This window comes from Orbilia oligospora (assembly GCF_000225545.1).
Source record: "Orbilia oligospora ATCC 24927 unplaced genomic scaffold scaffold00079, whole genome shotgun sequence".
Lineage (NCBI taxonomy): Eukaryota > Fungi > Ascomycota > Orbiliomycetes > Orbiliales > Orbiliaceae > Orbilia > Orbilia oligospora.
The window spans coordinates 1,046,950-1,064,288 of record NW_011645636.1 but is presented as its reverse complement, the minus strand read 5'-3'; the positions used below and the strand labels follow the sequence as shown (position 1 = coordinate 1,064,288).

Genomic DNA, 17,339 nt, shown 5'->3' with positions numbered 1-17,339 from the left:
GAGGCAAAAAAAAAATAAAATAGGTTAATTAATTCGCCTATCAGAGACATTCGACACTGCGCTCGTCAAATTCTCTGATTGGAAGAGCTGCGAGCTCTGAGCGCATCTGTATGGCTCCGGATGATATCTTCCGCCTGAAATGGAATTTTTTCTTTGCGAAGAAGTATTTGGGAAAGATGTCATGGGATCATGATGCGACGGTGCATATTTCGTCGAAACACCTCGTTTGTCCACGTTTGAAACTCGTCAGTTAACGTGCAGATGGGATAATCTACTTTGTTGGACCTTTTCTTTCCTTTCCGGCAGGCCATCCATCAGATATCGAATCGTATCATTGAATCGAAATCGACGATAACTAGTAGGAATAAAGGCCTCGGGCCGGATAAAACACCAACACGAGCTGCGAATCCCGGCGTTTCTTCAACCTTCCAAACAGGAAATGTGGTCCAATTCTGGAAAGTCCAAGCCTGCATTGATGATGTCAAGGCGAGCAAACGGGGTAGGTGGATGGGAGACATGGACAACCCACCAACGCATTGCATTGATGATAATGTGGGTAAGCAGCCACCTCACCAACGTTGCATATAGCCTTTTATCGGACAAAACTTTTTTTTTTTTAAAAAAAAAGAGGGAGAGGGACTTCGTAACAGGGAGGTAGGTGGAAGGCAGGTTGTAAAAAAATAATCAAAAAGATGGGATGAAAAATTTTTTCAAAGTAAAAAAAAGTGGATCTTGAAAAATACCGTAACAGGGATCTATGTTTTCAAGATCCTTAAGATCGCAAGAAGGATCTCATGATGGTCTTTCAAAAAAGAAACCGCTAAGCGGTGCATGGACAGCGGAAAGGCAGGTGAGGGCTGTTGGGATCAAAAAGGCCTCGACCGATGAGCTTTGCCAGCCACCGTCGTTTATGCGACTGGTATGCAACTAGCAGAGAAGCTGAAGCTGAAATTGAAGCTCCAGGATTCCAACATCGCGGGGATCGCGAATAGGAATTTGCGAAGGAATAGATAGTGGAGCTTTCAGAGTCGGATGCAATGCACGCTCGCCACGATACCGTCGAACAGGAAGGACAGCAATTGAACCTGCAGAGCAAAAATCACCATATACTAATATAACAGCAAAACCGGAAGAACTTGAACGGAATGGAAGTTGAAGTTAAAGCTCCACGTATACACGCTCACTTACCAGTACATCCCTAACAAATGATATCGATGATACGGTCCCCTCTACGCGTGATTACCAACGAATCAGAGAAGTAAAAGTTAGCAAATTCCAATTCCACTTTCGCAAAAATTCACATGGAAATACCAGAGAGATTGAGAATAGTAAAAAACGTGGTAATGATAGAGGTTCCAATCGGAAGTATTGTAGGTATGCTGAAGCCGAGACACGGATATGATAGTATGGTAGAAGCAGAGTAAGCTTCAATTATTCCAGCGCGCAACGTCGTGCCACGTATTTTTTGGTGGGGTACGCGAAGTAGTATAGCATATAGCATAAACATCGATAATTGAATCCGTAAGCTCAATCTGACCTACACGATCCTAAACCCAGCGACGTGTTGCATTTTAGGCCCCCCTGTAGTTACAGAGGACTGGACCGCACTGGACTGTACGACCCTGAACTGGGCGGACATGTTCCAGCCGAGTCGGACCGACAAGCCGGCCGCAGCAGCCTCACACAGGTCGCAGAATTTTCTAGCGGCACCAGCACAAAGCAAATAAAAATTTTTTTTTTTGAGAAGACCCAATGGAATCGCACAGACGAAAGGACGAGAATTTCTTGCAGTGCATATTACTCGTAATGTATATGCAGAAGGAAAGCATTCTGTGAAACATACCAATGTCCAATAGCACGGCTTTGACCGCTGACATCTTCCGTTCAGAGCTTCGAGAAGCCACCTTTTGGAGCCGGAACTCGGGGTTGAATTGAGGCGGTGGAGGTTATGTGCTGGCCGTTACAGCTTGGGGTTAACTTAAGCTAAGGAAGGGCCCTAGCTCACACGAGCAAAACGGTTAACTTCTAAGGCCTAGATGGACGAGTAGTTTCAAGATGCCGGTCAAAGGGGGACGTCAAGCGTCATACGTGTCGGAAGTTGATGGATTGGAATGGAACAGCGTCGTTTAATTTAGTGGTTTAGTGGGGGAGAAAAGTGTTGAAACCTTTTTGTTTGGGGCATGTCGATGGCGATGATGGCATTTCCACCCAAGCTAAGACCACCACCACTACATAGTACAGAGCACAGTCCGGTAAATGATCCGGTACGTATACTTAGTACATATGTTCTCAATTCGAATTCTTCAGGGACAGCTATCATTTAGCCGTGTTAGTGGAGCTGAGCTGAGTTGTTCACTGCTGCATTACTCGGGTCAATTAACTAATTAACAGATTAATAGCTTCGAATTGTGATCGATTGATACCTTATTACATTGTTTGGATATCAAGGTCGGAATGAAGAGATGCGATGCGATATCCAAATTATCACACGAGAAGGCCACCGCCGGTCATAATGATAATAATGATGATGATAGTTATCCTGCCGGCCGACTCGGTATTGAAATGCGGAGAATGCAAGGCACAGCATAGGAATTGAGCTAGGAAGCTAGCTAAGAAGCTGTCACATACCGACATTGCATAACAGCAATGAGCTGGCTGGAATGTTCGTTCGATTCGATTCGATTGACCATGTTTGGTTCCTGCAGCCAGCCCCGGTTCCAGTTTGCTTCAGACGACAATTAACGATCATAAACATCTGTCAGATCTGTCGGTTGAGTCATCGTGGCATCCAAGTGCAAACCGGCCGAAAACCGGCCTCCGTCTTCCGTTCGGTTCCAATTGATATCGTGATCCGAGTATGACCAATCGCCACAATTTAGTTATTTCTAACTTAGCTTCCAGAATCATCGAAGTGGTCAATTCATCATCAAATTTTAAACCCTGGTACTTTTTTTTACGTGGTAAGGGTTATTCGCGCTTTAGTTCATTTTATTCTCCGATTTTAGGGGGGGATCGTGGTCATACGGCATCCGAGCAATTCCAGCGCCTCAGTCAATACTCGTAATGCGACACCGGAGTACGTATATCCGCTACGTCGACGTCTTGATTAATTAATTCGCCCAACAGAATTTCTTTAGAAACAAAAATGTCACGTCAGGTGCCTTTCTTTCTCTCTTCGCTAAGAATAGTCTTTTGACAAAAGCTAGCGAATGATATACGAAAAAAAAGTTACTGGGGAAGTCTGTCTGCAGCCGCCATGGCCTAGAATATCATTAAACTCCCAAAACGACCGAATGCGGGGAACCTTCCTCGCTTCTCCTGAATCAGGAACATATATCGAACGAACAACCATCCGATGAACAGGAGTTTTTTGAGTTATTCTGTTTAGACACATGATATGTTGTTATATAAGGATATACAAAAACCTAACCGGCTGTTAATGAACTATAACTGCCCGAAGGACTAGTGCATGAAGCATAAAGGTATTTGATAATCAGATAGGTACATACGGAGTAGTGATAGACGAGACGGCTTGAATGGCGTGCTTATCTAACCTTTTGAACCCAAAAGGGACGGCACATCGTCTGGAATGGCGCCCTTATCCCTACCCGGCCTGGGTTAGATTTAATATATCCAACACTCGTAGACGGTTCATTTAGTTTTGGTTTCTTGATGGCTTGATAAAACACGCCGTTTTCGTCGGTATCGGCTATGATAAGTGGGTATACTTCTGAGATAAGGAAGGAAGGAAGGTCAAATTTCATTTCACTATTTTAATCTATTTCGTATTTCAGAAGTGGGGTACTTTGAATCGCTGAGATGTTTTTTAGGGTACCGTGAACCTTCAATCGATTACATAGAGCTCGAGGGGTAAATAATTAATATTCAAAATGCAAATCCGAAGCATCTTTGAATCAGAAAGTGTTATCGAAGTTCAAACTAGATGATGATGATGATCTGATAATGACCTCTTTCCATCTCAAGATCTGCTATTCCCCCCATTTCTGTATTATAAGGGATGCCGCAGAAGATTTCCAAAAACGAAAGGATCGAATACCTTCAAGCGGAATATCTAACAGCAAATGTTTTGAGATATGATGGGGTGTGGTTCATGTCAAAGCATTTCATTCAGGGATGTTTACATAGTAACTTTTCATCAACCCGGCCGCCGCCGCTTTGATATCATTCACCCCATTTCACCCCGTTATCGTGGAATCAGGATGTGATATGACGGGATTGTGGCAAGATCTTAGTGGATTGTATGTGTGTGCGTGGGCGATATTTCTCTCTCTTATCTTTGGGAGGGAAGAATTACCCTGCCGAAGGGATATTAAGATTATCGGATAAGGGATTTCACAACTGGGTAGGGTAGGGATTTGTGGATAAAATCTGTTATGCATGTGCATTTTTTATGGGTACATGTACTATGTACTTACGTGCTTAAGAGTACTTATGACCGTACTGTACAGTAAAAGGATGCGACGGTGGTGTGCTATGACGATAGACGTAGCAAATAGGGGGGAACGGTGATGCTTTTTGGGTAGGAAGTTATGTTATGGGAATGTTGATTGTGGTATGACTGCGACTTCAGAAATTCCTTGTTGATTGGGGAAGAGCTCGAGCTAAACTCGGGGAGCTTCCAATAATTCCCAGCTTCTTTTTTGCTTGAGCTCATTGCTCAATCGGATTTCATTTTTGAGTCAATTGACTTTTTTTGATTTTGATTTTTAATTTTTTCATGAATCTGGTGATCATTTGTTTCCTTGGTCCGCGGCATATTTCGGTCCTCCGAGAACGCGGATCACGACTGACCCGACCGAACTGAGTTACTGTCCTTTTTTTGTTTGTTGGGATTTCTTCAAAGCCAGGCCTGTCGCAATGGAAAGCAAAAAAGGGTCCAGTTCATGGTCTGATCATGGGACCCGTTCTGTTACTTTTCTGTATCGATCATTCTCCGGATGCAGCAGTTTTTTCGTTCATAGTTAGATGGGTGCCTGACCGACATAGAAGGTACTACGTACGGCCAGCAGCGAAGTTGACCATAGTACTAGTTCGGCAGCGGGGCCACAAGTACCTGGAGACTGGCCGAGACCCTTTTCCCTTCCCTTCCCTTCCCTTGAACAAGCAAGTAAAAATAAAATAAAACGGGTTTTTGGTAAACGCTCTGTGTAGCATGAACTTATTATTAAAAAAAGATTAATCGCATAATCCTACCCTTCAATTTCATTATACCGCTCCCGTGTGAACGGTGAATCTCATGTTGTGTATAGACTTTGAAACCTTCCGTCTGTTGAAAAATGAATTACACGCTGCACCGCCCTGCCTTTTGCCCTGCTTCCGGCGACGATGTCACATGGATGTCAAACATCAAAAGCTAAAAATCCTAAGCACGTAGATAGGACGGCCAGTCGCGAGAGCAATTGTTGTTGGATTTTGTGCATGTCGCTGAATCCCAATAACCCAGTTTCTTTCGAATCAAATTCCAACGTCGACATGCAGGTGGTGGCAGGCCGGGGGGGTGAAGGATGGCGCAGGGAAGAGGACCGGTCGAACAGTGGTGAATTAACAGAACCTCATCGAAAGAGCCAGAGCCAGCTCAAGCAAGCAAGCATGGAAAAACGAAAGAAAGAAGAAAGAAAGGGCAGCACGACATGACCATCCTTCTTTAGCGGATTCTGCAGGACGACACAAGAAAAGGTCCAGCGCCATCGTTTTGCGGACCAATGATGACGCGGTGCCGCCCTCCATCAGACACAAAATGGTGCATCATTCGGCCACAGCCAACCACCACCCCTCACCCAGAAAGAAACCCCGTTCCAGCCAACCAGGCCCCGGTTCCAGGCAAAAATAGGTCGGTGGTGTCGAACGGATGGAGGGTTTGCTTTTTCTTCCCCTCCAGCAGGTACATTGTACATACATACATACATGGAGGTATGTTTTTGGAGGGTGGAAATGATGGCAAAAACGATGCATTGCAGCTTGTTCTCCACCCGTTTCTTTTTTGTTTTTTAAGTTTCCGTTTTCCTTTTTGTTCGACGGGAGGGTCTGAAAGGGAAAGAGGTAGAGAGGTAGGGTTGGTAATTGATGAAGGATGGTGAAATAACAGCCTGCTCAAACGTATTATTGAATGGCGAGAGTGATATCAAATATCGAAATCGACCAGCGGTACAGTACATCCACCGGAGTACTGAGAAGTATGGTATACTCTGTACTGTTGGACACTACGACACCCACAGCCGGTGTCAGAAATGAAATGAAAAGCTATGGCCACAAATCAACGTAATAACCAGCGCAAGATCGGATTCTCGGTACCCCTTCGTCTCGACTGGCCCCCGGTTGGTATCAACGAGGGAGTTTTCAGACAATTAACATTATGTTAAAATGAACCTGTGTCGGGAAGTAGTAATTAATAGTAACTCTCCGTGCTATGGTTCGGTCTAATACCTACCAATAAGGGTACCAATAAGAGCAGGTTACCGTTCTTGGCCCAATCCATAGCGAATAAGCAGCGCGATGGAAAGGTATCGAATGTTTGATTTTGTTGGGGGTAGAAAAGTTCCTCGAGGACAACTGACGTACGTGAGGGCGGTGGCAGCTGACTGACTAAGTTTACCTGACTGACTGACTGACCGACTGACTGGCTGGCTGGACGTGGAACCCGGAGTCAGTCCTACTCCGGGGAGTGAAGAGAGGAAGTGGAAGAGAGGGAGATGTTGAAACTGTGTAAACTACCTCGATCGTGCTATATCAACATCGCCATCTCTTCAATCGTATATGATATTATATCTTATACACACACTCCCACTCACACTTGCACTCACACTCACACGACATCGAAACATACTTCACATACTTTCCCCAGACTTTTGACGCAAAGTCAAGTCTAGACATTTTTTTGTTTTTTTAGTTTCCCTCCTACATACATACATACAATACATCACCTCCCTAAAACCTAGATTGGAGATAGTGCAGTGAGTGCAGCATCGACAACGACGGTTTTCCCTCCTTCTGATCCAACGGCAACCCCCTTCGAAGAAGCAATTAAAGGGCGGCACAACCGCTTCTCGACGAGGGAAGTGACCGACAGAGCTTGTAACTGGTGAGTACCTTTGAAGTCACCCTCTCTTATTCCCCTCAGCCAAAGGAGTATCTTGACCAGGGTACAAGGTACATATCTACTACTTGTCTCCCCCCCTCCATACCAGCTTCTTTTTTACCCTCCTGTACATGCATCCAATACCTCTGTGGAAAAAAACAAAAAACAAAAAACAGAAACCAGAAAAAAAGTACATGCAGTAAGTACACAGTAGCTCGAGGTACTTCCAGACACACTGGACAGCGTATGTACAGACCTTGAAGGTGCAGAACGGACAGGGTGGGGACCTGAGATTAGCCCAATTTATTGGAGCAGAGGGGGGTCCACAGCCTGGCAGCCTTCCACATCATCATCAGTCGGACCCAAAACTACGCCGGCCCCCTGCACGTCCCATCCTTAACCCTGCGGGCCAGAAACCAAACAAATACACGCACTTGACCCTTTTTCCCACTCGTTCTGACCTCTTTTTCCTTGTTCTCTTCCCTTTTCTCTCCTGCTGTTCCTGCTCTGCTCTGCTGCTCTGCTCTTGCTGTGTTTTTTCGTCCCAGTTTTATCGCTCTAATCTTCCCACCTGTTCCCACAACACACTCTTCCACCTCATCTCTCTCCGTCACACTCTCCACACAAATACTCCGACCGACCTCCTTGCTCACTTACATTCTCTTGCTTCGACCACAGCCTTTCCTTGCTCTCAACATCAACTTCGACATCAACTACTACTACCACTATCATCATCATCGATATCAACAACCATCAAGTATCATCTCGAAACTTATCCTTTCGGCCAATCTAACCATCCAAAAGTCTTCTCTGTCCAAAGAGTAGCAGCCGAACAAAAAAGAACAGGAAGTTCGGACCAAACAACACATTAGTCCATCGGCAAGCATCGTCAACATTCCTTTGCCTGGCACTCAGCTCCATAGCATCTCAGCTTAACTCCATTCTTCAACTGCCTATCCATTAAAACAATTAAAACATAAAAAAGACAAAAAAAAAAAACAGAACTCGACTTATTCAGTAATTGCCTTTTTTTTTTTGTCTTTTGTTTTTCGCCCAAGAAATCCGTTCACATTCTTTCCAGCCTGATCCAATAAACTCACCTGAGACACCGTAAACCCCACAACGTCGACATTCAAAAACCAACCTCGGCCGCCTTCAACCTCCCACTTACCTACCAACAAAGTCCATTCACTCTTGAGAGAGAAATATCGTTAGAGAGAAACAAACGTGGGGTGTCGTGGTTTCAACAGGTCCGGAGTTGCTGAGGCTATATCGGTTATTGGATGATAAGAGAAGCTGAACAGTTCTCGTGACTCTCCTTTCAGGAGTCAATCATCTCAATCCTCTACATCGATATATATGAGCTATTAGAATCAATCCATCTATCAATCATAGCTTCAATCAGAGCCTCTCAGCTTCTTTCCCTCCCCTCCATCACTCTCTCGTCTCGGCCTTTGCTCGCCGACATCGGATCCTGACCCAAGACAACCATCTCCCAAGTCAAGATCCTTCTTTAACGACCGTTTCTTTACACCTCTCTCTCAGCTTTTTTGGATATTCAATAGGAGTTTAGTCTTTTTCTTAGCTTTTTGTGCAGCCAGGCGTCTTTTTTGCAGTTCGGATTACCATATCAACCATATTATCAAATACCCCCCCAAACCAATCTCTTCATGTCTCAATAATCAGCCTCAACATCTTTATAACCGACGGTCTATACCTTCGACCCACACAAACAACATCATATGCACACGATAACAGCAGTTAGGAGTTTCTCGGTTTTTGCTTTAGCGTCCTTCCGCCACCATACCACCTTAACGACTTTTCTCTTCTCCCAGGCAGGAGCTGGTTTATCACGACTTTAACCACCTTGGGTAGTTCCTCGTCAAACATCTACACTCCCGAGCCTTTAACATTCTCTCCCTTCTTTAACAATCGCATATCAGCAAATATATCTACTATCAAGGCTTCCTAGTCACAAAACCTCCCAGCGAAGTCGCTTCGGCTTGGATCCGGTTTAAGGAAAGTCCTTTGAAAGGTCATTCATTGGTTGAAACTTTTTGTGTGTCTCTTGATCTGAAGCGTTTGATCACGATCGATCCCGAGCACTCATTTAGACAGACACCGACATTGTCGACATTTATTTTTAATCTCTAAAAAAACATTTACAAGAAACGAACAAAGGTCATTATCATTTTTCATCATTACCAATGGAGTCTATCAAAGATCAACTTAGAGTTGGATCCTTCCTTGACAAGTATGTTCCTAAAGCTCTCCCTCAATTGTCTACGAACCTGACTAACGACTTTTATAGCCGTTATGAAGTGATCTCACCACTCAACCATGGCTCCTTTGGTATGGTCTCTCTTGCCCGTGACGTCCAGGAGAACGATTTGGTAGCTATCAAGTGTCTCGTCAAGCAAGCTAACGAAGGCAACGTCGAGTTCGACGACGATGCCCAAGAGCTTTACTACCATTCGTTGCTCGGGACTCACCCCCATATTGTCAATGTCCGCCACTCCTTTGAGACAAGCTCGCACCTCTTCATCGTCCTCGAGTATTGCTCAATGGGTGACTTGTACGAGGCCATCCGCCTTGACAGAGGACCCTTGGAGACTGAGCACGTTCGCGACTTCATGTTGCAACTCCTCTCAGCCGTTGAACACATGCACTCCAAGGGTGTCTACCACCGAGACATCAAGCCAGAGAACATCTTCCTTACTCATGAGGGTGACATCAAGCTTGGTGACTTTGGTTTGGCCACTACGGACAAGCTCTCCGACGACGTCTGCGTCGGAAGCGACAGATATATGGCTCCAGAACAATATGATCCCTCCACCGGCCCTTACGAACCCGCAAAGGCTGACATCTGGTCTATCGGTATCTGCTTGTTGAACGTTCTCTTCGCTCGCAACCCATTTACCATCCCAACCCGTGAGGATCCATTGTTCCGTGACTTCTCCTATGACCGCGAAACTTTGTTCGATATCTTCCCGACAATGTCTGAGCAGACCTACGAGGTCCTCAACCACTGCCTTCAACTCGATCCATCCAAGCGCTCTCTGGAGATGGTTCGCCTTGCGATTATGAATGTTACTGCTTGGTCAACTGACGACGAGATGTACGATGATTACTGCATCGAAGATCGTGACGCTCAGGTTACTGCCAGCACCCGTGAGCCACTCCGAACTCCATCTCTCACGGCTCCTCAACCAGTTGCTGGTGGTGGTTTCCCATGGGCTCAAGCTCTCAACAACACCCACCAACGACAGCTCTCCACGATTTACGATGAACCGTACGTTGCTGTCCCCTCAGCCGAGAAGCAAATCAACCTACCAGAGTCTTATGACTCTGGCCTTGGCATGTCTATTCCTTCTTCCTTGCCCAAGAAGTCCAGCCCATTCAAGGCTGTCTCTTACTTCTCCAACTCCCGCATCGAAATCATCCCTCCAAAGCCCTTCAAGCTTGCTAGTGTCAACACCAGCGTTAAGGCTCAACCTACTTTGTCCCCTGTCACTCCTACCTTTGTTTCCAATGCTACCATCCCAAGTGTTCCCATCAATGTCTCCAAGAAGCCCGTCACCTATACCAGCAAGGCCGATTCCGGTGTCTCTATGAGCTGGAGTGATATCTTCGACGAGGATGAGGAGGAAGAACAACTTGCCATGCAACGTGTCAAGGAAAACAATGCCCGTACCTGGAGTGCCGACAAGAAGGTCACCACTACCAAAAGCGTCATCAAGGACAAGTTTATCGATGATGACGTCTTCGGTATCGAGGTTGAGCAAGAGGTCGACGATGATTCCGAGTGGGTTACCGGAGGTTGGGATGACTTCCACATATAACTGCTTCACAGAAACAACTATCTAGTGTTTCAGATAGGGGGCATGGAAGTTCTTCCCATCCTTGAAAAACAAACCGGTTTGGAGATACCCTTGGACAATTGGATTTCGACGCTTTCTTCGGACTGACGAGAACGAGCTTCTATCGAGTTATACATACCCCCCTCTTTCTGCTTATTTACGACTATACACACTACTCTTGTTTCTCTATACTCTTCGGCCTACTACTTCAGCGGATACCCTCACAGCAGCGAACGTACCAACTACTATCTACAACTTTTAACTCACCACACTTTTTCTCTCTACCACTTTTCACTTTTCTTTTATCACGGGTCAATTTTTAGCGATATATATTAACAACAAACTCCACCACGCTCCTCTTTTCCTTTTTGTATTATGTTTTCCTCTCTCTCTGGGTGGTTCGGTGTTAACGGATTCTCTTTCTTCTTTTGGGGGTCATCTTTTTTCTTTTGCGCTGTTTCTTGTTAACACTGAAATCCACAAATTGCTCCCGATCCAATGGCTGAATACCAGGTCGGTGGCAGATATCCCTCGCCTCCTTTCACTCTCTGAATAAGAGTAGTTGAAAGTCAAGTCGATTGGGTATATGTACAAAAAAAAAACTTGAAAAAGCTAACAACTTTTTTGGATTCAAACTTATTTGGTTGATCCGAAGAAAGAAACACTTACCGATGATCACTGGCAGTTGTACAGAAAAAAAAAGAAGAAACAACAGCGAGTATTTCCTTATCTCGCGCTTTACCGCTGTGAGGTTCACTTGGAAACAAATGAATCTTATCGCGTCCTTCTTTTCTATACACTTCCAACGGGAGTCTTTCTTGTCTTCGAATAACCAAGGGTTAAGCTCACACTCTTTACTCAAATTTACTATTTCCTTACTCTTGTCATCCACAGTCCCTTGTTGTTTCAATTCCCCACATTTCCTTTATCTTACTTTTCAACACCAAAACTTATTTCCTACCTTTTCCTATTCTTCGGGCGGAAAAAAATAGATGCTTTTTCTAGCAGCTTCTTTCTGTTCTTTTTTTTCCTTTGGCCGGCAAACTTCTTTTAAGAACTTTTTTATATTTCTTTTTATTACATTACACTTCTCTTCTGTATCCTTGGGTTTGAAATGAGTCACTCTTTGGTGGCTCTCTTTGCTTTCCTCTCCGGTTCGGAGGGGTTTCACTCCCAGGAAACATCATGTATAAATAAGGAATAACCAGAACCAAACGAAATGTATAAGAGACAAGACTTACTAAAGATCCCCGAAAACAATTCAGGGACCGAGGCCACGATTTCTCTTTGCCAATTCTCCGTGCCTCTCCTGACTTCTTTTCGGGTGACTCTTTGGGAAAACTTGAAACTCTTGACTTTTTTTTTCTTATTGATTGATTCTTCTTTCTGGGACATGGCGTTTTTTTGATGACCTTTGACTGAGATTGACAACTTGCTGATTGATTGATTTGGTGCTTGTGCATGTGTGATTTGGCTTGACTTTGACCCGACTTGACTTTGCTGATTGTTTCCTGCTACTCTCTACTCATCTCTCCGTGTGTGTGGGTGATCTGGCATACTGTTGCCGCCGCTGCTGCTGACATGTGCTTGATGATTCTTTTGAGACCGAACATGAAGAACCTGAGTGATATTGGGTGATGAATGAGTGGCCAATCGATGAGAGTGACAAAAAAAAAAGGGAAGACGACCGCTTTTTTCCTCTGACTTCTTGTGAAAACCCCCCCGTTTTGGAACATCATTTTTATGCGTGCGTGTCATTTGATTTGCTTTTCTGGTTTTGCGTGTAACTGGCTGGGAGGGTGTGGTCTTTGCATACTTTAATAGATTGGATGGGATGGGAAACTGCTTTTTTTGTGTGTCTGAGTGTTATACTATGGGATTTCTTTTGGAGAGGGTGATGAACTTTGCGCTGGCGTTTTTTTTATATTTTTTTTATATTGAATTTGCTTGGAATCATTTTTGGAGAGGTGTTCGACGATATATTATACGAAAACCCGATGGAAAAAAAATGCAACAAATGGCACGCATACGAATTATTCAACGGGGGCTATCTTTATTTTTTTTCACACGGTCGAGACTTCTCTACTCATTCACCACCATCGTCATCGATTCTATCTATATACCTACTCTACTCGAGTCGAACGATATTCGCTGCCGAAAGAGGCATATCCCGAAGAAACCTTCAAACAAAAAGAACAATAATACAACGATAAAGAAGACCCTGAGAAGGGAAGACTTCAAAATTGACGAGAACGAAGAAGAAAAACACCTACTCTACTCTTATCTTAACTACTTGCAACAATTGCAGTAGTTCTCTTACTGCGAATATTAGCTCAACTATCTCCTCTCAATTCCTTACCGGGGAAAAACAAAAAAAAACGGAGCACAAAAATGACAATAACGAAAAAAAACATACACGATAGCGACAAGAAAGAAAGAAGGAAACTTCCCAATTCCGCCTCCGCATCTACATGAGGATATGCCTGAGAAATCATGGACTTTTCTCTCTCTCCCTCCCCCTTTTTACAATTTGTACCTTCGAGAGATCGAAGTACACTTTGTTATTATCTCTACTCAAAAAAACCTCTCTCTCAACTCAAACTGTCAACCTACTTACAACTACTATCTCCAAACACCTCACCGCTCATCTTATATATTTCTCGGGTATATATATTCTTTATGAAACCCTGTTTTTTTCTCTTAATTTCTATTCTTCCTTCCTTCTCATGAAACCCCTTTATACCTTTCTTGTCAATATCTATCTATTTGTATGTTCCAAATCTTTTGTGCTTCTTTCTTTTCCGTTTTTTCCCCAGGTGGTATGGTATATGAGTTTTTTTGCTTCGCACAAGTAGGGTGTCTCTTTTTTTCCGTTCCAAATTTGTTCTTTCTTCTTCTTCTTCCAAAGGCGCGATATCGTTTGCATATATAGATTCCGTTTTTTCTCTCTCTCTGTCTTCATCCCATATTTTCAAGCACATACTTTTTTTATCAGCATCATTATCATCATATGTACAGATCAGATCCATACCAAATCAGGAGGGTGTATTTCTAATTATTTCCTCTTCTTTATCTTATTATCTATTATTCTTTCTTCTTCTTATTCACCGATAGGTGGAGTGGTGGTGGTGGCTTTCTTATTGAATATTTTGAAGAGTTTGGTGGGAGGAGAAGTTTATTTTATTTTAACTTATTTTCTTTATAAGATTTTATCTTTATTTTATTTTTTTATATTCTTACTTATTATTTTATTCGTATTTATTTCTATTTATACCTTCTACTTTTACCCCTCCGCTTTTATATTATGCGATGCATTTTCTTAGCTGAAGTTGAGGATATATACATATACATATATATCGAAAGATGAAAAAGAAGCAAGCAGAGCGTGTCGAAAGAATGGTTGGGTAATAGACAGACACAGACAGACCAAGCAGAAAGACGGAGAGACACAGATTGACCGTACACCCACATTCTCTTCTTGGATATATAAAAAAAAGCCCATTTTCTTAAACAGCCGGTCTTCCCTCCCCCCCTTTTTTTATCGTGATATATTTTCTTGCATGCTTTTGAAAAGCGTTTTTGTTTTTCCGATCTCGAGTTCATGCGGTATATCGCTTTCTTAGTAATTTGCTTGCTGCTTTTTTGTTTCTTTTTTGTGATACAAAAAGTGGTTGCGATATAGCATAAAAGTAAAATGTTTAATTGAATTATTAGCGGATATTTAGTATATTATATACTTCTTATTATTTAGATTTTGATATTCGGTGTAGGTTTTGAGGTTGAGGTGGGGTGGGGTTGAAGGAGGGGTTATATATTATATATATGTGGGGTTGGCGTTTTATGGTAGATTTATATCTGTGTGTATATGTAGGAGGTGGCGTACGGTTTAGTTATTTGAGATAAAGCTTCACAGGAGTACTTGGAAGTCTCTTTCCTAGTTGTAATATAATATAATATAATATAATATCAAGTTGAAATATAAAGTATTCATTGTAGATACATCCAAAAAAAACTCCGTGAAAAAAACGAACTCCTTTGTAAATGCCTATCTAGAGCTGTGAGGTATCCTGGAAATGCCAGATGTAAAAAACAAAACAAAAAAAGAAATATATAACCTAGACCAAAGGTTACATGATAAGATATTTTTACGACTTGAACCGATTAGTATGAGTCTATGGTTATTCGACTAGATTGTCGACTGCCATCTTCTCGACTTTTCGGGTGGGTACACTCCCTCCCTTGTTTAGAAGGCTTTCCTCCGCCTTTACGAGTGACGAGCCAGCTTCATCCCTTTTATCAATAGCCATGCGTTCTGGCTTATCACCACCGTCTGTTGCTGTATCTTCTACTTTTTCCTGTCTTACATCCCTCTCTTCCTCATCTCCCGTTTCATCACCCTCCCATACCCCCGAAACCTCTCCATCGTAACCTTCACTTTCCACATCTTCCTCTTCATCTTCATCTTCATCATCATCAGTATCTCTCATACTCCTCCCTTGAACCAACAACTCCTCAACCATCTCCTCTCCAATCTTTTCAATAGCTTCCCTAAGTCCCGGAGAAATACTCCCGTCATCTCTTCCCATACCATCACCACCACCGCCACCGCTATAACTCTTTTTGATAATACTATTATTACCACTATCGATATCCAAAAACCTTTTACGCGGTCTCCCCCTTTTCTTCATGGGAGGGGCGTTGGGATCCATTCTCATTAATTGTTTTTTGAGGGTGACGCTGAGTCCGAAGGGATCCTTCGTGGGTCTTCCGCGACGTTTTTTGACGGGAGTACCGTCTTCGTTCATGTAGCCGGAGGATTTTAGGTAGGATGTTATTTGAGGGTTTGAGAGGTCGAGGTTTATGGGAGGGGAGGTGGATCTACGTCTTCGAGGTTTTGGTTTTGTGGTTGTTGTTGTTGGGACTGTAGTTGTTATGGTGGAGGGTTGGTGGTGATGGTGATGGTCTGGATTTGAGATTGGAGAACTGGGGGATGATATGGAGGAGTTTGGGGGGGATAGTGAAGATGATGATAACGATGAGGAATGTTGGTGGTGGGTATCTTCGAAGTCCCTTGAGATTGGTACTCTTTCTTGTTCTTCTTCCCTTTTAACTTCCTTCTTCTCGTCATAATCCACTTTCTTCTCTTCGTTGCTACTACCGTTATCATCATCCAACTTTCTTTTTTTACTACTCCCCCTTACTCCAGCCTCCAGCCTTTTATTGTTAACACCATTATTATTATTGTTGTTATGATGATGATAATGATAATGATGAGTATGTTGTAAATCCCTACTAGCAACCATAACAACGCCCGCTTTATTCGACGGTGTAAAAGTCGGATGGGTAATATGATGTTTTCCTAACGCAATATCCTGAACAACAACCTGCGCGGAAGGTTGTGTATGATTTCTTGGAAGACTTATTTTGCGCCATGGTATTGTAGTCGCTGTTAGACCTGTGGAGAGGATTATAGACCATAGTAGATCGTATTTTTCTGGTTCGGTCCAGAGTTCTCGGGGTGGGGTTTTGGGGATTGTGGTTGTGGTTGTGGTTGTTGTTGTTGTCATTGTTGTTTGTGGGATTGTTAATAATTTTGATGATGTTGATGTTGATAATGTTGATGATGATGATGATGATGATGATGATGAGGAGGAAGGTTTTGGAGCTATTGCTATGGGTGTAAAGCGGGGAGAAGAGAGGGAAGGGAGGGTTGAGATTGAAGGGAGAGGTGGAGGGGGGTGCTGGATCTCCATTGTGCTATTAATCTCGTGTTAATCTGGGTGGTTGTGAAACTTTTGTGTTGAGGTGAGGTTGTATTGTGTTGATCGTGTGGCTTTTTTTTGGTGACACAAGGAGCCGGGGTGTGGACTCCGGTGTTGGGGCGAGAAGAGCCAGTGTGAAGATGTCGTCTTTGTCGAGTTCGAGTAGTTGCTGGTTGGTCCGGAATAGTTATTGTAGCTGAAGTTTTTTTTTTTTGAAAAAATATATAAAGTAGAGAGGAAAGGGTTTTGGAAGAAAGATAAGAATAGAAAGAATTCTAGAAAAAGAAAGAAAAAAGTCGAAAGATGCAGGGAATCGATCTAGGTCATGAGGAAGAAGAACTCGTTCGTTCAAAAGCTGGAAGTGTGGAATATGCAGTATACGTACTTACTTACTAAGTATAATAGGTACATACACACGATCAGAATCCCAACCCTTTCGAAAGATTCAAATAGAAATGATATGTAAAAGTCTGCAAAGATAAGTACGGGACAGGGAAAGAAAGGAAGGGTAGTAGAACTCGAACTCGAGTTCCAGGAAATGGAGGGGGCATCTGAGGAGCTTATATTATTATTATCATTCGGTACTAGTATGTTCACGGTTTTTTTTTTTTTTTTTTTTTT

At 43.2% G+C, this 17,339-nt stretch overlaps 2 protein-coding genes across 2 annotated transcripts; one reads left to right on the top strand and one right to left on the bottom strand.

The window, feature by feature from the left end:
- Nucleotides 1–9,303: 9,303 nt before the first annotated feature.
- On the top strand, nucleotides 9,304–10,938 carry AOL_s00079g324 (uncharacterized protein; the record flags this gene model as incomplete). Its single annotated transcript, XM_011124199.1, has 2 exons — nucleotides 9,304–9,350; nucleotides 9,408–10,938. The coding sequence occupies 2 exons, from the start codon at nucleotides 9,304–9,306 to the stop codon at nucleotides 10,936–10,938; spliced, it is 1,578 nt and encodes a 525-aa protein (XP_011122501.1).
- Nucleotides 10,939–15,134: 4,196 nt separating this feature from the next.
- AOL_s00079g323 (uncharacterized protein) lies at nucleotides 15,135–16,709 on the bottom strand (the record flags this gene model as incomplete). The annotated part of the gene is made up of 1 exon (XM_011124198.1): nucleotides 15,135–16,709. One exon carries the CDS (start codon nucleotides 16,707–16,709, stop codon nucleotides 15,135–15,137), a length of 1,575 nt encoding a protein of 524 aa, XP_011122500.1.
- Nucleotides 16,710–17,339: the final 630 nt, after the last annotated feature.